Here is a 23,768-nt window from a genome sequence, read left to right on the forward strand (position 1 = left end):
CTTCTACGAGGGCCTCTCCAGGTTTCCTGTTATGCACCCTGGCATCTGAAGACTAAATAACCTCATCAAGAATGCACAAAACAAGTTTTATAATTGGGGGGGAAAGCACCTGACAGAAATAGGTAATAGTAAAGCATATCTTTTTTTTACTTCACAGATTCAACATCCTCAATAACCCCCAAAAACAAATCGGCCAAGCAGTTGCTGGAATATTATTAAAGCTTATTATGCTAACTATGCAAATTGCCCAACATATACAAGTTAGCATCTGGCAGTTTCTAAATCTGAACATAAAATCTTAGTGTACTCAAAATACGGTCCTGTCGGAATTGGCACTATGTCGAAATGGCGGTATGTCGGAATGGGGGAATGTCGAAATGCCGGTATGTAACCCCTGTAGAAAAAAAAACAGGGATGTGGGCAGGGAAACAAACCTACCTTCTATGATGTCACTGAGAATCATACTGAAAGACCCACCCACCTCAGACATGAAGGTAGGTTTGTTTCCCTGCCCACATCCCTGTTTTTGAGTGGTGTAAACCACTCCTACAACTGGCTTTTTGAGTGGTGTAAACCACTCCTACAACTGGCTTTTGTGTGCATAAAAAAATGACCGTGGTTGCTATGTTCAAAATAATTTCTGACGTAATTAAATCACACCCGGGTGAACTGGATGACCGTAGCAACCGTGGTCATTTTCTCTGCGCAAAAAAAGCCAGTTGTGAAATCACATCCAGGTGTGATACATACATTTATCAAAAATGATAGCTTTTTTTACTTAACATATTTTGTGTGATTTCATTACGTCAGACATTACGTCAGACCACAGCTGATCATGCTATATAAAACCTTACACCACTCAGTTCACACGGGTGTGATTTTTTTTTCTACGGGTAGGTGTTCGGGTGAATTTCACCGTGTTAATGATAATGTGATACAAAATCCCACACACCCACAGCCTGTTTTTTTCCCTTCACTGCATAATGGTGAAATGCTGGTGAAGCAGCATTTCACATATTATGCACCACAAACAAACCTGGAACAACATTCCAGGTTACACTTAAGTCCAATTTAAAAACATATTTATTTAACATTGCCTCTATTCTAATGCCTGGGCTTTAAATGAGCTCTGTGTTATCCCTTTTTTCTTCTTTTTTTAATCAAAGGTGGGATTATTTGTTCTAATGTATATGCTCCTTTATCTTATTTTAAATGTAGCCTATCTATTATAATCTTTATGCATTTTTAAAGTGCATTGTTGTACTCTGTATTTGCTTTTATTCTGTAAAGCACTTTAATTTGAATTGCAAAGGTGCTATATAAATAAAATTGCATTGCCTTAATTGGCTTGCAACTGGACCATTCTCAATCTCAACATGTCCCAGGAATGGCCGGGTGGACCATTTCATTTTCTTTTTTTTAGGAATATTTTTTTAAATATGATAGAGCCCCCTTTTTTGTGAAGTCATGATGAAATAAGAAGAGTGCCTCAAGTTGCCATGTATTGCTGTAGGCCTACTTTTGCTCCCAATTTTGATGAGAAATATTTTTTATGGAATAAATTTTTTAATGATGGTGTAACAAAAAATACGTTTAGGCCTAGTGTTCTAGGATTCAGTATGGTTTATAGACTAGTAGCCTACTAAACGTCGTTCTAACTTTTATATATTTTTTTAATTCACCGCAGACATGCTTGCATCGCCCTCTAGTGTTTCTTATACATATTAGCACCAACAGGTGTCAGTCATGCATGGTAATCACAATAGGCTATAATATTGACACACACTATTGTCATATCATGTTATTTAATGTCCACGACTTGAGCTGTAAAAGCTGCAGGTCCAGTTTATATTAAAGTTAGTGGTTCAAATGTAGAATATGTTACTCATCTATATTGTACGAAGTGTGTGTGTGTGTGTGTGTGTGTGTGTGCGCGCGCGCGCGCGTGCGTGTGTCTTTTGCTCTCTCTCTCTCGTTTGGATAGGGGAGCAGTAGAGTGGTATGATAGATCAGAAGAAAAGAATGTCAGAGGCAGAGGGGAGAAAACAGGTGGAATAGTAAATTGGTTTAGGTTAGGTGTGTGCAGACTACTGCAGAGGCATCTGTGTTCTCTCTCTCTCCCTCCCCCTCGCTCTCAGACACTCCCTCTCTCTACACCTATTCTTCTTGTCTTGATACTCATTGACCGACGCCATCAGAACCTGAGTAGAGAGGACCTTAGAACACCTGCAGAGAACGACAGAGAGCCATGGCTGTGAATAAATGCATCAAGTATCTTCTGTTCCTCTTCAACTTCCTCTTTTGGGTGAGTGTTTGACAGCCGGTGAACGTTATTATTACATAGGGAGAAAAAAACCACAAGTTAATAACAAGTTTGGTCAACTAAGGACAAATCTATCCAACCACTCATGCTTACTTCCCTTATTACCCTAGCCCAGAGTAGGGACGCTCGGTTTCCATATGTCATTCAACTGAATTGCTGAACAGTGTTCAAATGCAGCTGGCTTGGCTTACTTACAACAGATACAGAGATTTTTGGAATGTGTGACTTTAAGAATTATAGCCTACCTCCCAGTTTACTCATGGAATGGAATGTAAGTTGATAGTGGATGCCTTGCCTCAACGTTGTGCGTTCATGTTTAGGTTTGGTTTGGAGATGAATTTCGGCCTGATTGTATGAACTGGAATATGTCCCAGAGACTGCTGTTGTATTTATTATTATTTATTATTTTACGTATTTGTAAATACGTATTTGTAAATGTGTAAAATAATCACGGTGACTTCCTATCTGGACAGTGGAATCAGGGCGTGGTTGTTGATGCTGAACAGGAAGTGAAATGAAATGATTACTATATTTACCCAGGGTATCTGGGCTAAGCTCAAGAACTTGTTTCCAGCCAGGCCCTGCTCATAGAACATTTCATAGTAGTGGTTCAAGGCCTTGTTCAAGGGCACTTCAGCGGTGGTAATTTTAACGTGTCGGACCGCTGATTCGAACTGGCGACCTTCCGGTATCAAGACCGCCCCGCAATCCGTTCGGCCACCGCTGCCATTGAGTTTGCCACTAGTGATACTAGTGAAGCTTATTCCGTTGTTTAACTTGTTGATAAAACACGGACTTGGTATTAGACACAGCCTCTGTTTGTGTGCATTTATGTGTGCCATGGATGGTGTTTTGTGGACAGTGACTATACCCACTGGGCTTTGGTCAGTGTTTACACCATGCACATAGGCTACCAGATACTTAGTTTGCTCATACATAATCTACCTACTTTGCTGCTTCTTCTTTCTTTGTTACTGTTATTGCTGCTACAATGTTGAGGAACCAAAACCAAAGATGTTTACTCTTGAATACTTGTATTCATTGTCGGTTTGTAAATACATCAAAGATGCAAATATACCGGTAATCCATTTCTAATGGATGCCTTGGCCTGGAAGAGAGGTCATCAGGTGGTCTCCAACCTTAGAGTGTTTCAACCCTCAACCACAACACTCTCCAGTTGGTGTGTCAGCAGTGATTGGCCAAGTCACTGCTCCTCTCCTCCAGGCTTCCAGCTATAGACAAATCCACGGAGGGGCACCCCAGGCGCAGCCACCACCGAGGCGCAACCATAGAGTATAAAGAAGGATAGAGACTGAACTGGCGTGAATAAAAATAGACATGATTGTTTGACTCCAGGTTGAGACGGGCAACATTCTGTTTGATTTTCCGCTTGTATGTTGTTCATACAAGCAATCATCAAAGTAACAATGAACACGCACAGGATGGTCACTGGTGTCGTAAGTTTGTCAAGAACCTGTTCATCCACTATTGGCTGGTTGAACATCTTGATTCTGTTGGGTCGGTGCACAAATTGATTTGAAATTAGCAGCTGTGTTCATTTATAATGTTTAATTTGAATACAAGGTGTGTCTAAAAACATAGATTTTATATTTAAAGCTGCTGTATTTGATATCTTGTTAAATGACTACTGTATATTCCAAAATGAATCGTTGCTAATGTTTGTTGAGTAACAGGTGTAATCAGAAAATACAGGTGAGGATACCAATTTCATCCAGGATACAAAATTGGAACTGGAACACTATACATTTTAAACTGATAAATGGATTCTCTCAACTTTGGATGAAATTGGTGTCCCACTCCCACCAGAAAATGTGTTTTGTCTTCTTTAACTCTTTGAGAGTTTCATGGATTTCTATATAGTTTTTAGACTTCTCTATGGCAGAATGGCGTTTTTGAATGATTTATTGAAAATTCTCTGTTGTGAATGTGTGACAACGAAAGACCTTCAGAGAAAGCTTGGCTTGTCTGCTTCCAGGAAAAAAATTAACTGAGTTGATAAAATGTTTAGTTGTGGTGTTGGAAGCCATTTAAAAGAGCCTGCATTTACACTGGGTAGTGTTTCTAGGACAACAAAAAAAGTTATGACCGGTTGAAGTTTTATTTTCTAAATAACTTTTTTTCTGCTGGGCGTACATAGACATGCAATATCTCATTTTAAAGGGTGAGTTGTCTAGTTCAATTAAAATAAAATAAAAAGTTTCTCACATGTACCACTGTAGATATTTTGCCATCTATAAATAGCATGGTCAGTCATGATCAATCTGACCTATCCAGCTAAAAGTCCCCCTAGCTCTGAAATGGAACATCATATAAACTCAATTCTTTTTTGGGGTAAAATTAGACATTCTAACGCACATTTTGATATATACCATGTTTACATAGTCTTACCAGTACCGTGTCTATTCATGCATGTATCTCAAAATCCTGTTGTGAAGAAACAGTTTTGATAAAAAACTCATCCAAGGACATTGTTTTGATATGACTTTGTGCCCATGATATGTATCAAAATATAGACTTGAATGTATACTGTATTATAACAAAAAAATTGGGTTCTTACCATCTACCGTTACAGAGTAAATCACAGTTGAAACTCGCTTAGTCAAACCATAAACCTCAGACTAGTGAACAAAATAGCCATGACAGGTCTAACTCATTGTAAAAGCTTGTCTTTTATTTTTTATGACTACTAACATAATACAATTATAATAAATATTACAGAAAATAAATAGGCCTACATACAAAACAGTTGTCCCCAAACTCCCCAGTGTCCCCAAACCACTGCATTCCAGTTGTTCTTGACGGTGTGTGTGTGTGTAGGCTAAATTTAAAAAAAAACAACAACTGAAATGAATGAATGCATCCGGTTCAGTGTCGGAGAACTCCATCGCAGTCTTGACTCTTCGTCTTCATCATCATCATCATCATCATCCTCCTCCTCCGATGCCAGTTCTAAATATATAAAAATAAACATTTAGCTGTAGTCAGCCCGGCCAATAGCCAGTTGGGGGGGGGGGACGTAGGCTATCTGACATCATCGTCATCATCATCATCACACGGAGACACACTAAACAATGTACAATCATGATTGCATACAATATACAATGAATGCAATTATCATGCAAGCTCAGACGTCAATGAAACGTCATACAGATCTTATATAATACGCTACTGTTAGCTTCACTCCCCGTCCCCCCTCCGATCCTTGTAGCAACGTCATCATAACCACGCGTTGCTTCAGTAAACGATGCATGTTTGTTCTCCGTCTTTGTAGACAGTAAATAAAAGGAGCGAACATTACTCTAAAGATCAGATCGCCTATAAGGCACGCTACAATATAAAATACTTGTACTGCCATGCGTGCATGCCTGCTACGATACAACCAACCGATCGACACCAACCCCCCCCCTCCAGCCCTTAGCCAGCACCAATGCACCGACCAACACCATTAGCCAGCACCTTCGGTGCTGGCTAATGGCTGGGGGCCATCGTGGTGAGTCATTCTGGCGTCATGATCTGACTAGTAGTAGTAATTATCCAAGCATCTATTTGTAGCGATCATCTTATGATTTCTGATCACTATAGAAGGGCATTTTCTACAATAAGATTACCTCAAAACATTCCGGGTTGATCGTCTTCTTCAATGGTTTCCCGGTATAGCTCATCGGACGACGATGGGGAGACAATGAAAAAAGGAGGGAGGGAGCAGCGAGTCTCGCTGTAAGCACTGGACCAGGGCTACTCCGCCTGGAGAAGGCGACTGGGACGCGTATGGATCAATACTACTACCACAAAACTCGCTCAAATAAATAGTACTGCTTTCAACTTTTTCTGCTAGAAAATCGCTCGGGCGAGACGGCAAACAGGCAAAACAATGAAAACTATGAAGACTCCCTCTGCCCCCACTGTTTACAGGGGGTGGGACCAGCTTCCAATGGCAACACGTACACGTGTGTCACGTGACACGGGTTTTCTGGGTAATGTAGTTGGAATATAAGCTCAGGAATTTAAACAGCGCTTCGGAGCATATTAATATGTTTAGATTCATCAAAAACTGTGAAGACGCCAATTGGCGTCATTGATCATTTACGGAATTCTGATGAAGACGCCAATTGGCGTCTTTCATCTTCTAAGGGTTAAAGAGCTGGAGAGAGATGGGGAGAACCCTGTTACTGAACTCTATAGCTGCACTGCAGCTATAGAGTTCAGTATAACAAACCATTGTGTTGTAAGCAAATGTATCACTTACCGCACCTTTAAGTGTGTGTGTGTGTTACACTAATACCCATATTCTCATGCAGTGTGCACGCACACGTGTACGCATGCATGCATAAAGCCCTTCACATGACCTAATGAACTGTGACTGACTGTCCAGTTTACGTGCGTGTGGTCAAGTGTGGTCCTCCATTAATAAAACGGGTTGTATCAGTTCCACTTTCATTATCTGTGCTTTATCTATATTGTTTACATTGTAAACAGATAGACAGACTGACTCGTCTGTGCATACAGATTACAGAAGGCGTGTTTAGAAGGCGTTTTGCTGACCTTACAGTCCTATAGTGGCTATGAGACATCATACCCTTGTGGTCACGTCTTCTATCTGGTGGTCATACTCATGACATGCGTTGTTAGGGCAACACCTGATTTAAAAATAGCAGATCTACAAGCTCATAGCGCGGCACCGAGTGCTGGGATACGAGCTTGTAGATCTGCTTTTTTTTTAATCTTAAAAATGTGGCAAATCTTTGAATATGTATTCTTTCAGAGCCAATGTTTTAAACTCAAATATTTGCTTCTGGGGGGTCCCTAGAACTACATATTTTCAGATGGGGATCAGCAGCTAAATACAGATATTTCCAGGGGTCCTTGACATGGAAAAGGTTGAGAACGACTGATGTAGAAAGGTTTTTCTGAAGACATTTTTAGAATCAGCCTCAGGTCTAAATGGGTTAATTATTGTCATAAATAAGACTAAGTGTGTTTTTGTCATTGGACATTGGAACATTGTCTTTTGTAAACAAAACTTCCACATGGCAGATATAACAAATAACTTAAATATAAGAGGAAACTAGAAAAGTGTGCTCTTAGAGCACAGGTCTCCGCCATGCCGGGTTGCCTAGTCAGGGCCCAACTTTGGTCATAGCCATTTGGAATGGGATCATAAAAATAAAATATATCAAACACATGACCTCGGAGATAATGTGTACTGAGTTCTGGGGGAGAAAAAAAATTACGGTTATTGGCCAAAATGTCAAATGGGCAGTTCTGGCATCACCACGAGATTTGAAAATTTGGGATGGAGGCTCTTCCTTGGCTTAGTGGGAATGTGTGTGCAAAGTGTCCTACAAATCACTCACTGCATTCATGATGTGTGGCATTTTGTGCCAAACAGCCACCGCCACAAACGTCATAGCCACATGGTACTGTTCAGTAGTTCCCTACTGTCTTGAGTACATTTCTGTGAATTGTATGGGTTTAATTAAACAAAACACAGTTGTTTTGAAACCCAAATTCACAAGCTTTGAGGAAGTCGATGGATGTCAAGAAGGAACGGTTAAACACATTACCTCCAAACATGCATTTCACTGTGACTGTGTTTTCAAATGCTTCTACAACTTCCCATTTAAACATGTCGGTTAAATGTGTGCTGTACGAAAAAAAATCACACCCCTGTGAAGTGAGGGGCGCTCTTATCGTTAGATTATACATCATCAACTGAATCTATGTGATTGGTTAGCCGATTTGCTCGTCTACTTATGACGTAAATCTTCCCTTCATTGTCAATGGCATTTGATGTTTGTTGCCACAAATTTACGTCATATTTGAGGCACATATGACCTAATTTCTCCTTTCATTGTCAATGGTAAATATGAGACTTGTCACGTGAGCGGACAAAAGCTACATATAGGAGGGACTAGCGCCCCTCAAACTGATTCCCAATGGGAACAGTGTGGGCTCAGATCTCATGTGACCAGCCTGAGATGTCAGTGTATATGACATATCTATGATGTATGCCTCTAAATGTGGGAAAGGTTTCAGCCCAACCAGAGCCCCATTGAGTTCCATTCCATTATATCAAATTAAATATAAATATTTAAAAAAGTATAAAACTATTGGAGGTACTTCTGTGGCCTACCGGCAGTGTGCACAAGACATACTTTACAATGCTATTGTGGAGGAGAAATCATTACATAACAAGCAGACGCAGTACATGTTTTGAAACTACTATACAGAGATGGAATTTATAGTTTTGATCTGTCAATCTAAAAGTACACCAGTCAATTAAAGCTGGAATACAGAATTTGCATGTCCTACCTGAGATCTGAATCCACATGCAAGCACCTACATTTTTACTGTTGAACACGTGTTTGGCAAGGCAGGAATTAAGTCTCATGCTATTCCTTGTCAGCCAGTAGTGGTCCTACTCATTACTCAACCACTGGATTTGAATATCTCAGTTGAAGAGCATGGAGAACACCTGACCACTGCAGTTGTGTAGTCGGGGTTCAATTTGTAAAAGACAGACGGCCGGGGAACATTGTCATAACCACTCAAGCCCTATCTTTGTCACACAACAAATGGCAAATATAGATCTTGCTAACTTTGCTATTTCTGAAATAAAAAGGAAATTTGAAAATTATTAATTCTTTACCCAAAATATGGATTGGTGGTGAACATTGATTTTTAAATGGTTAAATTGTGATATCAAATATCAAACAAACAATATAAAAAATGCCAGTCTACAATACATTTCCCAAAAGGAAATGCATGTATTTAATTGAGTCTGACCAGAAGCAGGGATAAAATGTATCCCCTATGGTGGTAAAAAATGAATGACCAGAGGAGGATATCAGAGTTATGGACTCTCACCCCATTTCCCCCAGCTAATCCAATCCTTAGTTATATTGAATTAACGTACTCTACTCAAAATAACGCTTTATTCACTAAAAAGTTATGTATTGCAGCTTTAAATGTATCTGATTATGGTGAACTGCTACTGTATTTAGTCTTTACAAATTCTCCTTTGCTTAAGTACCTCACAACAGCGGTGGTCTGTCTTGGGAACAATGCGGTGCTCGGTCCGTCTTGGGAACAGTGATCAGTCATGGGATGCTGATCTGTTACTGGAAGGGGACTTGGAATGGGAGGGAGAGGCTGACCTGGCCGTTGGGGACTTCACTGGCCGGCGGTCCTCACTGGGAGAAGGAGACTTTGAGGCAGTCTTGGCACGTCTCTCGTGTCTTCTCTCTGGATAAGTCGAGGACCTCGAATGGGACTTCCTGCTTCTGCTGCGTGAGCGATGCCGGCTACGAGACCTGGACCTGCTTCTAGAATGAGAGCGGCGGCGCCGAGACTGAGACTTGTCTTCAACCAGACGGATCTGCCTCCCCTTGATGTCGGTGCCGTCCAGCTTTTCTATGGCTCGCTTCATGTCGTAGCGGGATCTGAATTCGATCACTCCTTGGTTGGTTCGTTCCTTGTGCGCGAAGGTTACCTCACCAGCTTGCCGCATGAAATCCTTCAGGTCCTGCCAGCTGCACCTGCTAGACAGGTTCTCCACGATGAGGCGGAATTCTGTGCGCACAGGGGGCCCATACTTCTCCCTCCCGCCGTGTCGTCTTCTGCTGCTGTAGCCCCTACCGCGCACTCCTTTGTAGCCACCGCCATACGCATGCCGGTCACTCCGTGGTCCTCGGGCGTGTTCGATGACCACTCTCTCTCCATACAAATCCTTCCCATTCAGTTCATACACTGCCTCGTCGGCGTCTTGGTTGTCCTCAAAATCTACAAAGCCATATCCATTTTTCAGGTCAATCTGCAGTAACTTGCCAAAGCCACTGAAAAGTCTTTGAATGTCTTTTTCCCGGACATGATGGCTAAGCTTGCCGATATATACACGAGGCATTTCTAAGAAAATGGAACCGGTAACTCTTGTTCAATACAATGATCGATCAGTCATCAAGGCGAGCGTAATCAGAACTACAAAGGGACACTCAGAGCAGCTCTTATCTTCCAGGCCTACCCTTATTGATCAGCCATAACCAAATATGGGGTTCCATACAGCTTCAGACTGGCAACCAAGTACTGACATCACACTGATGTCACAACATAGTCTCGGCCACGCCTTCGGCTTGGCAGAGACAATGATGTGTTTGAGTAGGAGTAATATTAAAATCACACCCGTGTGAACTGAGCAGTGTAGGCTGCTAAACACCGCTGACTGGCTGCAGTTATAGTTATAGTGCTCAGTATGAATGGCCCTTTTAGGCTCGGTTCCACTTTAAGTCACCCAGCGGTTTTGCAGCTGTTCGTACCACAGACAGACAGACAGATAGGCGAAAACATGGAGACAGAGTTTGTGATTATTCTCAAATAATTTGCAGTTACTGTAGGTGATTATGTAATTGTGACAGTCCTAGACAGTCTCGAGTAGCCAGACGATGAGAGATCTCTGCCTAGTGATGCATATGATTACATTCTCCAGGCCTACAGAGTTCAGATGATATAATCAAGATACAAAACTATTCAAGCTATAGCCAGACTCCAGCCAAGGTTTAAACCCACAATGTGTGTGTGTGGATGTGGACTGTGGAGTAGGGGTGTGGGCACATTGTTTTCAAAACGTTTTTAATGTAATTTAAACTGCGTTAACTTGTGATACACTACAGTGTGAGCTTGAATGGGTGTTGGCTGTTCCCTCACACCGATTGCTGTTGGGTTCTATGGCTGTGTTGTCTTACTGTTTCCTGACACAGAATGTGTTTGTGTGGACTGCTCTACAGACTGAAACTGAAATGGCATCTTTATTCATCAACCAGTGCCACACCTCTATTGCTGCTATCATGCACCACAGAATGTAGTTGTACCGCTAGAACTGGTTCTGGCCCTCCCCCCCACGTGTGTAATGTCAATGTTTATTTTGTCGGCTGGTTAAAATCAAGACCTTTTCAGAAACCCACACACCTCCCACCCACATACATCTCTATTGAGTCATCGCTGCAATTAAAGGTGTGTCTGGAAGCTGTTTTTCCATTACACTGTTGGATTTAAACAAAGTCAAGACGTGTGTGTGGTTACAACTAATCTCTCTTGCGGAAAGTTGTAATGTTCTTACCCAACATGAATTTTCTGTCTGAGAGGAATGGAATACATTGTTTGGTTCTGAGACACACAGTAGGAAAGCTGAGAGAGGGAGACGGTGTAGGAGAGAGACTGGACAGCTGAGAGGTAGACTGTGTAGGAGAGAGAGACAGTAGGACAGCTGAGAGGGGCACTGTGTAGGAGAGAGAGACAGTAGGACAGCTGAGAGGGAGACGGTGTAGGAGAAACCGACCGTAGGAAAGCTGAGAGAGGGAGACTATAGGAGAGAGACTGGACAGCTGAGAGGTAGACTGTAGGAGAGAAAGACAGTAGGACAGCTGAGAGAGAGAGGGAGACGGTGTAGGAGAAAGAGACAGTAGGACAGCTGAGGGGGAGATGGTATAGGTCAGAGTTGGGCAACTTTTACGATGGCGAGGGCCACTATATTTCCACTCTCACTCCAGAGGGGCCACATTGCATATTACTGTCGTAGCAAAAATAGCCGATCTACCAGCTCAAAACTCGTCACAATGCGGCGTGTTTTGAGCTTGTAGATCAGCTATTTTTGCTATATTTTGAATTGAAAACCTGAATATTTTTTTGCTATTTTTGAATTTGAATCCTGAAAAGTAACCTTTTTATTGAATTTCAAATGCATTTATATAGTTGTTAACTTTATGAACTGTTAACATACATTGGACACAAAAAGACTAACATTTTAATACTAGTCATTTCATACTAGTCATGAAGTAATTAAAGCGGGTTTGGAATTGTAACAGCTGAAATCAATACTATATCAGTATTCTGATATTAACAAAAGGGCCGCATTAAGTGAAGGTGGGGGCTGCATGTGGCCCCCGGGCCACAAGTTGCCCACCCCTGGTATAGGTGTAGGAGACTGACATAAGAAAAGCTGAGAGGGAGAAAATGTAGGAAAGACGGCGTTGGTAGTGTATTCTAGAATAGCTCTTTATGATTGCAGCAAACGCATTTAGTTAATCACCTCCCTCCATTCAGAACGTGACACCGGAATATTTTTCAGAAAAATACTTAAAATCGACTCCCGTGACTGAAAGATGATTGATGCTGCCTCACACACCCGTTTGAAGTGAGGGGCGCTCTTATCATCATACATCATCTCATTCTGGCCAATCACAATTTGCATCCTCATCTTCAATGTTTGTGTTTACACAATGTTTGTTTACACAAAACACTCAAAGCTGGCCATTGATTGTCAAGGGCGTTCAATGTTTGTGTTTACATACACACACTCTCAAAGCTGGACATAGGAGGAGCTAGCGCCCCTCGAAAATCTGTGAAGTGAACGGTGCCTTGGAGTCGAGCACAGTTGTTGATTTAAGCACGTTGTTGACTTATGATAACCAAAGTTAAAGATCAAAGTTACCAACAGCTAAAGAGTGCCTATAATATAGAGTAACTTACTGTAACTCTATTGCAATTTGAATTTAATATACCAACAAAAATAAGTTAATATGAGATGAGATGAGATGAGATATACTTTATTAATCCCCGAGGGGAAATTGAAGGAGCTGCTGTAACAGGCAGCTACTTTACGCAGCGCCTCAAATATATATAGACAAGGAGATGGGGTAATGATGTAATTGTTGTGTCATCATTAAGTATTTATTTAAAGATCTCTAATCCTCGGACAAAGCCAACTCGGATCATGAATATAAACACACATTTTCTGAGTGGAACAATTAATTAGAAGAAAAAAAGGGGCAGGGTACAACTAATTTCTAATTATTCGTTCGGCCCAAAAAATTGAAAATGAAAATATTGTCATTTGTCACCATCTGAGTTTGGCTTACAGGTCTTTAAATAAATGCTTTTTAAAACGTCTATGGGAAAAATGAATTTGAAATTCTCTTCCGGACCGTTTGTCGTCACGAAAGGGGGACTGCGACGCGCTATCCTAAACGTTTGTGAGTAGACTCTTAAAGATGTGAGTGACTTTCACAGCGAACAAAGTTATATCAAAGTGGACGATTGATGTTTTAATTTCCCTCATACTTTAGTCATGCCAACCACCGAACTGTCTCAGTATTTATTCAGTAGCTGAACGGGGGTGGAACCACCACCCTCCGAGGTTAAGCACTTAGCCCTCAAATACGGGTTTGGAACTGCTCAATTGTACTGGACAGACTAGTTGTAGCGGACAGACTGGTTGTAGTGGACAGACTGGTTGTACTTGTCAGTGTGTTTAAAACAGCGGTGCTGTGCTTTGTGTAAATTTAAGAGGTTAAGTGTTGCTAGTCAACCTTAGTGACTGACTAAAACTATAAATATGACCAGTATGTGGAGTGGTCAGAGTCGGTGAGAGAGAAAGTTCCTTTCCCAACTACTTTTCCCTTGAACCTCAATGGAACATTAGTTTAAGGAGAGTTCAAGAAATGATAACAACTGTTAAGAGAATTTGTTTAAACTTCCACTGTAATCATGTGATGCACAGTAATACACTATAATACACTATAATATAATATATATATATATACACTAATATATATATATAATATATAATACACTATAATTTGACCAAGATGCACTACAAAAAGTGCTAATTTTTCTTGTCTTCTTACGAAGCAAACAAGACCACACAGCCAGAGAGAGATTTATTTTCCTAAACCCTCTTAACAAAGCTTCTGGGAACAGATACGTAGTAATGCTAATGGAGTGTGTGTGTGTGTGTGTGTGGGGGGGTTCCATTTTCACTGTCATGTTCTTCACTCTTGTGTGGGTCCACCCCTCCATTATGTGATGTTGTGTGTATTAAATAATTAATATCATAATGATTCGTCTTGATTGTTGTGAAAGATGAATTATACATGTGACTCATCACTGGGGCGGTCTTGTATTTGTTTTACTGAGGATAAGATTAGAAATAAGTTTAGGCATAGTTTTACTGAGGTTAAGTTTAGGATGGGGTTAGGTTTTGGGACCATATTTTCACTGGCAAAGTCGAGTTGATGATCCTTCTTCCATTTATTCAGTTGGTCTCATTATTGTGTGTGTGTCTCTCTCTCGCTGGATGAGAGCTGAATGAATACATTTTAAGCCCAAACCGCACCAATGATTCAGCATGCAACTTCTTCCCTTTTTTGTTTTGTTGCAAGGAGTTGCAACTGGTGTCGTTTAAAATAAGCATTGTTAAGCAATTGAGATAATGGATGTAACATGTACATTGCCCATATTATGTATTCAGATAATGTTTATATACTCTATAGATACAGTTCACAATAACGGCAATCTGGGAACCCATCGGCAAAAAAAGAAAAACGACTACACATAACGGGAGCCGACAGATTCAGCTGTGGGGTTTTGAATCTGTCTTGAGAGATTACATTAACCATAGGACAGCAAAACTACTGTTACATATTGCTTCCACTAGGTGTCACCAGCGTGATCCTGATATCATGTGAATTTGATATCAAGTATGAATTTGACTGTCTTATCAAAAGAGAACACGTTAATGATTCAATCTTTCATTCTCAATTATAAATTCTCAGCTGATTTTTTTTTCTTTTTAAATGCCTTTACTTTCTATGTATTTGACAATGCCTTTCTTATTATGTTAAGTGTTAATGTATTTGAGTACCATTATGTGTTTGTAAGTATGCTCATGTGAGTAGTGTTGTGTAGTAGTGGTGTCTCTTTCTGTGCGTGTGTCTCTGTCTCACTCATCTTCCCTGTCTGTCTCTCTAGGTGAGCGGTTGCATCATCCTCGCTGTGTCCATCTATCTCAAGGTCAGCAGAGGTTCAAACAAGGTGAGTTCTCGAACTAATGCCACATGACGGGGCAGGGATTATTTTAAAGCAAGGGTATAGGATACAAACGTCTCGTAAATAGGTCTTGCAACTCCAGTTGGCATCAGCAGTCGTCAGACACTAGGGGCCCTATTAAGCAAGTGGAATCTAATTACATATAATTTTACAGTTTTTAAGACGTGGGGGCGGGTGCAATGTCATATTACAATTATGGGCCAGGTAAGAAGCGCTTTCGACACCCCGTGGTGTGAGCAAAACGGCCTTGAATTAGTCATGGGAGTGTTTAAGGGAGTTTTGAGGCTTACCCAATGAACATGTCCGTACTATTCTCTTTACGACACCAGCTGATGATGCGCCCTTTTCGGCAAGTGGTATTACATTTCTGCAGACTGGCACCATAGACATGACATGACTTTGGGTTAATTATTCATATTGCACTGCATGCTGTCACCTTTATGCCTCCAAAGAACAGATCCACAAGCTGTCACAGCCATGATGTGCATAGCTTGTAGGCCTATGTCTCTATTTTGTTAAGTAACTTGCAGTTTTCATTGGAAAGTCATTACAGCGGCGCAGCCATATGCTAAGGGAGGGAGATATACGCACATCGTCACTTAATTTGTTTCTGTTCTAAGCATGAAAAACAGCTGTAAAAATCTTTATTCTAGTTCATTTGATTCATAAATGAATAACTAAGACTTTGAAATGGCACCTACCTATACCTTTCAGATCGGAATGGAACTGCGAGTAGATACGCAGCATTGGCTGGCAAATTGGCAATCCATGCGTAATGTTCCCAGAATCGTCTAACCCCCGAACATACAAGTTCGTTTGATATTGTTTAATTCGATAAAAATAGAACCATGTACCATACAGCGAATGAAAGCAAGATTCCTAAGGAATATGGGGATTTTTACATTTTAAAAAACGGTTGAGAAATGAGAGAACCATGAGTGTTTATAATATCAAATATTATAAGAATAATATGAAAGACAAACGGGCTGTGAAGAGCTCAGCTCACCATCCCGACAAGGAGGAAATATAGCCTATAGTGCATGCACGTATATGCACTGACTGTTGCACACACGCTCTTTATTTGTTTCTATTGAAAAACACCAGTAAAATAACGTTTATTTTATTTTATTTCATTCGAGTCACGACGAAGGAATGAGTTGAAATGCCATACGTGCGCCATGCCTATTGCTGCGGCCCCAATGTTATGGTCTTCGCTCGTAGCATATTATTGAAGAAGAATTGAGTCGGGTGTGATACAGCGTATGAAAGCAAACCTCCCAATGAGTATGGAGATGTTTTAATTTCTAAAAAAGGTTGAGAAATGAGCGATATATGACCCTTTATAATCTCAACGAGAAAGCCAGAAAACTCGCTGTTGCCATGTGTCATAGAAACAAGTAAATAGGTCTATAAACATACTCCCAAAAGAATCGCATATAACAGGGGTCTACAACCTATTTTAAATGAAGTGCCATGTTTTTATTTTCTAGATAGTGAGTCTGCCATATCAAGATTCCTTTTAATGACACCACATTAAAATTTCCAGCATATTTTGATTGTCCACAAATATAAAGTTCTTCCTTCTTTTTACATATTTTCTTGCACATTGTTAGAATGATCATTATAAATATATATCCCCCTGCAGTCAGAGTTCATTGTTTTAATGAATGAATGTGATGCATTGTGAGCTGGTAGATCTGCTATTTTCAAAAGTAATCTTTGAAAAAAGTGACAATTGTGGAATATTTTTGAAAAATGTTATTGAAACATTTAAAAACACAAATCTGTCATGGGGGTCACTGGCTTAGTTGGGCAAATGCATTAATCTGGGGGTCCTTGACATGGGAATGTCGCTGTGTGAGGATCACTGGTTTAAACAACATTAGGAGAAAAGCCCAAATAAGCACTTTAGAAACAAGAAAAGCAACCACAACTACCAATATTTACAAGCATCTTTGCAGAAAAAGAAGCCGCTTATAATAAACAGACATGGCAACACTCCAGCAGCACTCCAGAGCCGCTCAAGTGTAAAATCAAACAGTGCTTTTTGCTTTTAAGACGTGGTCAGACCCAGGCGGAATCGGTATGCGCTGAGTGTTTTTAGGTCAAGGGGCTTAATAGCAAATTAGCGCAAAGCGAAAATAATTAACATATGGACACTCCCCCAATGCTAAATTATGCAGGAACGTGGTATTCCATATGAGTGAGCGCTCACCACGGCTTCCATAATACGAAAAGGCGCAGAGCGAGGGCGAAATCTGTATTACCGCATGGGTTTTTCGTCTTGCTTAATAGGGCTCAAAAGACACTAGGAGGCAAACCGGAGAAGGAATGCATGACTTAAACCCCAGCATTGTATTGTGGGGAAAATAGCAGATCGACAAGCTTACAAAGCGTTGCGGCATGTGAGCTTGTCGATCGGCTACCTTTAGTGAAAGCTTTCCCGACAATAACAGACAATGGAACCGATTTTATCTGACAAAGGTTGCAATCAATTTAAAAAAGCTTGCTTATAATATTCATTGCTGGGTCTAGGCGGCTTTCATTGACTTCAATGCATTCCACTGAACTTCAGGCGGCGTGCCGGTTTGCCTCCTTCTCAGTGTGTCTATATGGTGTAGGACGTCTGTGCTATCCTTTTCTATATAATCCTTGACAAACAGACAGACATGTTAACGTGTCACATGACAGACATATTGTTGTGTGTTGCCTGTCAGTCATTCATTGAGACACTTCGGCTCAGATTGACCATAGACAGGGCTGCACACAATTATTTTGGGCTAGTTCTCAAAGGAGCACCTGGACATGCAAGTTGGTGCGCACAGCGCGGGGGGGGGGGGGGGGGGGGGGGGGTCGACGGACGGACGGACGGACATCTCTACACTGCCACAATGTTATGCTGCCCACACAGCCAGATGCTAAAGATACAAAGATGCTAAACTACAGAGTCACAAACAGTGTGGTCGTTATACAGCAGGAGGACGTCTGTTAGCAGCACTGAAACGTCCTACACAGATAAAATTAGGCCTGACCATAGACCATTTATTGCAAAGCTATTGCATGTTAGTATGGCGGTGTGGCTCTGCTCATGTGATATCAGATGATCTGCGTACCGAGACACAGGTCTGATATCACATTTGATATCTCCGATTATCTGTGCACCAAGACACAGCTCTTATATCAACAACCCCCCAGAGCAGAGCCAAAGATACAATAATCCATGAACAATACACAGTAATGACACTTCAACACAATGAAACGCAACACATGTTTCAACACAATCACAAACGATACAATAATATCCCATAACCCCTGGACTAAGAACTACAGGGAGGAGGTGGGGGAATTTTTCACGCAGCGCCGCACAAGCTGCTTGACGGCTCAGTATAGAGAGAGAAGTGAGCTGAGGCTGCTTAAGTAGCCGCCTGAATTGCACTGTGGGAATGAGGGCGTGGCCTAGAGAGGCAGCGGATTTAAAGAGGCAGTATAGATCACATGAATGAGGGGGAACCATGTACACACATATAAACCATCTGCCCTCCGTGCCGCAATGAACTAACGCTACGCTTGAATTGATGTAATCCTGCCCCTTGTGTGTGTAGATAACCAATGAGATCGTACCAGGCGTGGACCTGCTGATAGCTGTAGGGGTCATCATCATGGTGCTGGGCTTCCTGGGCTGCTGTGGAGCCATCCAGGAGAACCGCTGTCTACTACTGCTGGTATGAACCTTGAACATACACTCACACAACTTTTTACCAGCCCAGTCTAGAGGTCTTCTTACATTTGCTGGTATTGAATCTTTTTTTGTTTGCAGTTCTTCATCGGCCTGCTGTTCATCTTCATCCTCCTCGTGGCTGCAGGGATCCTCGGAGCCGTCTACGAGGACAAGGTCACACTTCCCGTTTCCTGTTCTTATGCAAGATACTGTTTTCCAGGTTCTATCACCTGAAAAACGAAAAGATCACCTGCTCTCACTTCCGGTCCTTTTTAGGTCGTTATGGGCAGCAGCACATGAACGTCTGGGCTCTCCGGAGCTCTTCTCAGCGGCAACGTTAAGGACGGCTCCGGCCGACATTTGTGTGCTGCATGCATTTGTGTGGCCGTGCCAAACACTAAACGTACCCAGGCACTGCAGGCAGCCTCTCTACCAATTCAGCTATGGCCGGCCGGGACACAGCTAAATGGCTGGGGCGAATTTTATTTAGATGTGTGCTCACATTCCTTTTTTGAAGTTATATCAGCTGTGAAGCCAGAAGATGAGATGATCTTTGATTGTTGGGCAACAAATATTATTTAAATTGAATGTGTGTAATATGTCACCAGGATGCTGTTACTGTATGCTAGGGTACCGTTATCGGGGTACTTTTACAAAAGGCTGTTACCGAGTGGTTACCAGGATACTTAACCAGGGTACCGTGCCATTACTATGATGCTGTTAGTTAATATAAACATCAAACTAGTACAAGAAATTCTTCCTGTATATTGTATGTAAACTCTGTGTGTGCGTGTGCGCAGGCTATGGAATGGTCCAAAGAGGCCATGGCTAAACTTCTTCCATTGAAGGATCAGCCAGCTGATGTCCAGACAGATCTTCAGAAGTTTGAAGAGGAGGTAACGCATTCAATTTACTGTACCGTATGCTCATATATGAAGTGTTCTTGAATATAGATGGCAGCAGAAGCAGATGTATGGTGGAACACAGCATGTGAGAGTAAGAGTCCATCTATGGATTGGATACAGAAAACGGTACCTAGCTCCTCCAAATGTGCCATAATTTTTGTTTTACCATATGCAGAGCCCTAACAACCAAACGACAACCAATCTGTTGACAGGACCTAGGCCACTTATTCTAAAAAGGGCAGTCCGGGGACCCCCAGGGGTTCCAGGTATTCCCCAGCTACATTATTGATAGTTGGGAACCAAATGGACCCCTACAGGAGACCATTGCACCACCTCACACTAAGCTTAGTAGCTTACTTAACCCATTCTGGACGGCAACCCCTTTTGGTGTTTTACCCCTGGATGTTTTGGTTTTGTTACATACAGTATATTAGCAGCATAACATTTTTGTAATTTTTGAATTAATATTTGAATTTTTAATATAGAATTTATAGTATTTAGAAGGCATTTTTAAATTAAAATGTTTGGGAACCACTGTCTAAGGCTTCCATATGAACACAAGCTGTTTACATGTGTAACTAAGCTGTAAGAGGAGCGAGCTGTAAGACTGCATCTTTGAGCGGTTGGTACTTATAACCATGGTAAGGAATGCTTCTTCCACACTTATTTGTGTCATTAATAACCGTGTGTGTGTGTCTGTGTGTGTGTAGTTTAAGTGTTGTGGTTTGTTGGAAGGCGCCAAGGACTGGGCTGGCAACGTTCCTGATTCCTGTGACTGTAAAGACGACAAAGAACAAAAGTGTGAGCTGGTCAGCGGCAAGAACGTCTACGCTACGGTAAGGAGAGGTAGTGAGAGGGAGAGGGAGAGAATGTGAGGGAGAGAATGAAAGAGAGAGCTCATTGTAGATTTTGTTTGTTCTCAGCCGTGTTCGACCTTCATCGTTGACCTTCTGAAGAGTCAGATGGTGATAGTCCTCGGCATCGCATTCGCCATCGCTATCGTACTGGTACGTACGTGCGCGCGCGCGCGCGCGCGCGCGCGCGCGCGCACACACACACACACACACACACACACACACACACACACACACACTAGTAGATGCTCAACTAGAGTGACAACTTTAACTTTTAATTCTGTTGACTTTTATATACTGATGCAGTCTGATTTACCGATGTGTGTGTGTTTTGTGTTTGTCCTATGTGTGTGTGTGTGTGTAGATCTTTGGCATGGCGTTTGCTATGACTCTCTACTGTCAGCTTGGAAGGAAGGATGGGCCAACCCCAGCTTAGACCCCACACCCAAAAGGATACACCGTGAAGAATCATATTTAGCGTCTTAACGCTGATCATGAATACTGAACCCATACTGTAACTCTCATATCTTTACCCTTTAACCCTCGTCTTAACCACAACACCTGTGCCTTAACTCCTAAACCCTTACCACAAACCTTAAACTCTTGTCTAAACCCCCAAAACACATCCAAAATAACTTCAGTGCTACAGTGAGATTTGTTTCATCTGAACGTGGACGCCTAATGCTTGAAGTTGGGTGTAATTCTATGGCTTTCTCATGGTTATGTTAACTTGAGTTTGAAAACTTGATAATAAACCTTCTTCGCTTTCCATACGTCATTATAGATTCTTAGTACTGTACAACAGCTGTACATACTTTGTTGAAACTGACCCTTTGGAATAGCTCAGAAGTACTGTACGTGAAAATACAGAGTAATGGTGTGGGGGATTGTATTAACCCATTAGTATTACTGCCTATATAATACATCTGAAATATAGCCACTGTAAAGCCTATTTCACTGTACACTACTTGGTCTTTATTTATTTTATAAAGTCTATTTACTGTATTTTGTTGTTACTGTAGTTTCTGTGTCAATGTGTGGCACACAATATACAGTAGGTTGTAGGCTGTAGCCAAACTACTTACGGTACTACTCAGAATCACATAACTGCAGATGTAGCCACTGTTCTCTGAATTCAGGTCTGTCTAAAATGTTTTATAATATTTCTAGTTTTGGTACATGTAATAGTTATACTATTGATACATTGTAAAGTCTGGACTGTTAATTTAACAGAGTGTAAAAATGAACCGGCTCTAAGTCCTGTTGAAGTCTATTCTATGCTCATGTTAAATGTGCATTCAAGATTTAGCTATCTATATGTGTAATAGTTATAGTTTTGTTGATGCATAGTATCATATACGTAGTAAATAATCATATTTAACTGATTCAACTGAAAATCAAGATTTATGAAGGTTTATTTTCACTTTATTTGCACGTACAATGTCTTCAGACACAATATAAATAACTTGTTTTTACAGCATGTGATCATCTCAGGGTTGTAAATCTTAGTTTTGGGTTTAGAGATGATTTCTTTTTTTTTTACTTGCTATTTGTTCATTGTAATGTTGATCATGTTGAATGTTAGAACTGACATGGACAAGTCGGACAGATAAAGTATCAGAAAAATGTCCCGAAGTAACATTTGCTGCCTGCTGTTTTGTTTTATGGTTGTTGACAGAATAAAGTCTGAACGGGAAGCTCTGGCCTTTGTTGGTCTGTTCTGTTCTGTTCTTAAAATGTCTCAAGAGTGACACCAAGATGTGTCTTGATGGGCGCAGAGTCGCATACAGGCAGAAAAGCATTGGGCGCTTGTGGAGCAAGTCTACACAAGGATCTCAGCGCCACTCTTATTATTGCTGCTTTCAATGTTTTTATCTCTTGAAAATTCCTGATGGAGCCAGTGTGCAGACATTATTATTTTTTTGTCTGACATTTGGGGTGGACTGTCTTCCTTGGCCTACTGTAGCCTCGATCCCAGCCTTACTCATCAGCAAGGAGAAAAGCCTGAGAGAGAGTGTTCTGCCGGAAGTGTCAGGCCGGAACATCTGTCGGACGAATTTCCCCCGGATACGTTATTTTTCTACCAATCACAACACTCGTTTCATTCACGGAGAAAGTAAACAGATTTGTAAAGCATCAACGTCATTTCCTTTGGCAGTAATGCGGCCAAAATTCCGCTATCTGGTACTGATCGGTCTGGATGACGTTTAACTCCAGACGCGATTAACTCCAGACACACAAAAGGAAAACGTCTCTGACCTCTGCTTTCGGCCTGACGGAAATTATAATAAAAAACAAGAATGTTACTCTAAGGAAAGAGATCATAGTGAATGAATATAACTCAGAATGTGTTGTAGTAACAGTGACTGTTTACCATCATGGCACCGTTATGTTTCATGGCTCCGAAAAGAGTCTGGAGAACTTTCTAAAGCAAGAGTTGGCAAACACCCTGAGAGCAGAGCCGGCTGAGGACAGCCCCTTACTAGAGGTCTGCAACCATGCAGGCCAGCCAGGCCCGAAGGGGGCCAACGCTATTGACACATTGGGGCCAGGTTTCAGACCAATACGTAATACAACCAAGTTAGGGCTCGATATAGCCTACCGTAGGCCTAATACAATTATGTTTAACAAAATAAAAAGCTTATACAGCCTGCTTGAGGGAATCACACTTTGAAAAGGAGAGACTGCAAAAAATATATACAGTATATGTTGCCAAAGTATATGAAATGCCAATCTAGCTTGTAGATTGGCCATTAAAGGAGGACTTCACCCATTTTCAACCTATCTTCATATACTTGTTCCTCACTAATGCTCATGATTATATGATACCATTTTACTCGGGTGTCTCAGGGGAGGGCTCTGGACAGTTCAGAAATGTGTGACATCATCAATGGGGAATCTGAGGTAATATAAACTGCAGGCTTTCTATTCCTGGAAAGTTGGCATGCTAAATTTGAAGCCATTGTTCTCGCATTCATTTAAAAACAAGTACCATGTTATCGTTAGTGAGGGCCAATTATTTGAAGATGTAGTTTGAAAATGGGTGAAGTCATCCTTAAGCCATTTCA

The 23,768-nt window shown here is 41.3% G+C and overlaps 2 protein-coding genes across 2 annotated transcripts; one reads left to right on the forward strand and one right to left on the reverse strand.

Annotated features, from left to right (window-relative positions):
- Positions 1-1,967: 1,967 nt before the first annotated feature.
- Positions 1,968-22,397, forward strand: LOC306916412 (tetraspanin-8-like). Its single transcript, XM_079494255.1, has 8 exons — positions 1,968-2,305; positions 15,146-15,208; positions 18,826-18,945; positions 19,041-19,115; positions 19,742-19,837; positions 20,557-20,682; positions 20,770-20,853; positions 21,065-22,397. The coding sequence occupies exons 1-8, from the start codon at positions 2,249-2,251 to the stop codon at positions 21,134-21,136; spliced, it is 693 nt and encodes a 230-aa protein (XP_079350381.1). The 5' UTR covers positions 1,968-2,248; the 3' UTR covers positions 21,137-22,397.
- LOC306916305 (serine/arginine-rich splicing factor 6-like) lies at positions 9,441-10,247 on the reverse strand (the record flags this gene model as incomplete). Its single annotated transcript, XM_079494139.1, has 1 exon — positions 9,441-10,247. The coding sequence occupies one exon, from the start codon at positions 10,245-10,247 to the stop codon at positions 9,441-9,443; it is 807 nt and encodes a 268-aa protein (XP_079350265.1).
- Positions 22,398-23,768: the final 1,371 nt, after the last annotated feature.

This window comes from Electrona antarctica, assembly GCF_951216825.1.
Source record: "Electrona antarctica genome assembly, chromosome: 23".
Lineage (NCBI taxonomy): Eukaryota > Metazoa > Chordata > Actinopteri > Myctophiformes > Myctophidae > Electrona > Electrona antarctica.

What these genes read in the sequence shown, in the direction of transcription:
- LOC306916412 (XM_079494255.1), top strand. Translation starts at nt 2,249, where the DNA reads ATGGCTGTGAATAAATGCATCAAGTATCTTCTGTTCCTCTTCAACTTC. An exon ending in TCTTCAACTTCCTCTTTTGG is followed by an intron (nt 2,306 to 15,145) that starts GTGAGTGTTTGA and finishes CTGTCTCTCTAG; the next exon opens with GTGAGCGGTTGCATCATCCT. An exon ending in ACCGCTGTCTACTACTGCTG is followed by an intron (nt 18,946 to 19,040) that starts GTATGAACCTTG and finishes TTTTGTTTGCAG; the next exon opens with TTCTTCATCGGCCTGCTGTT.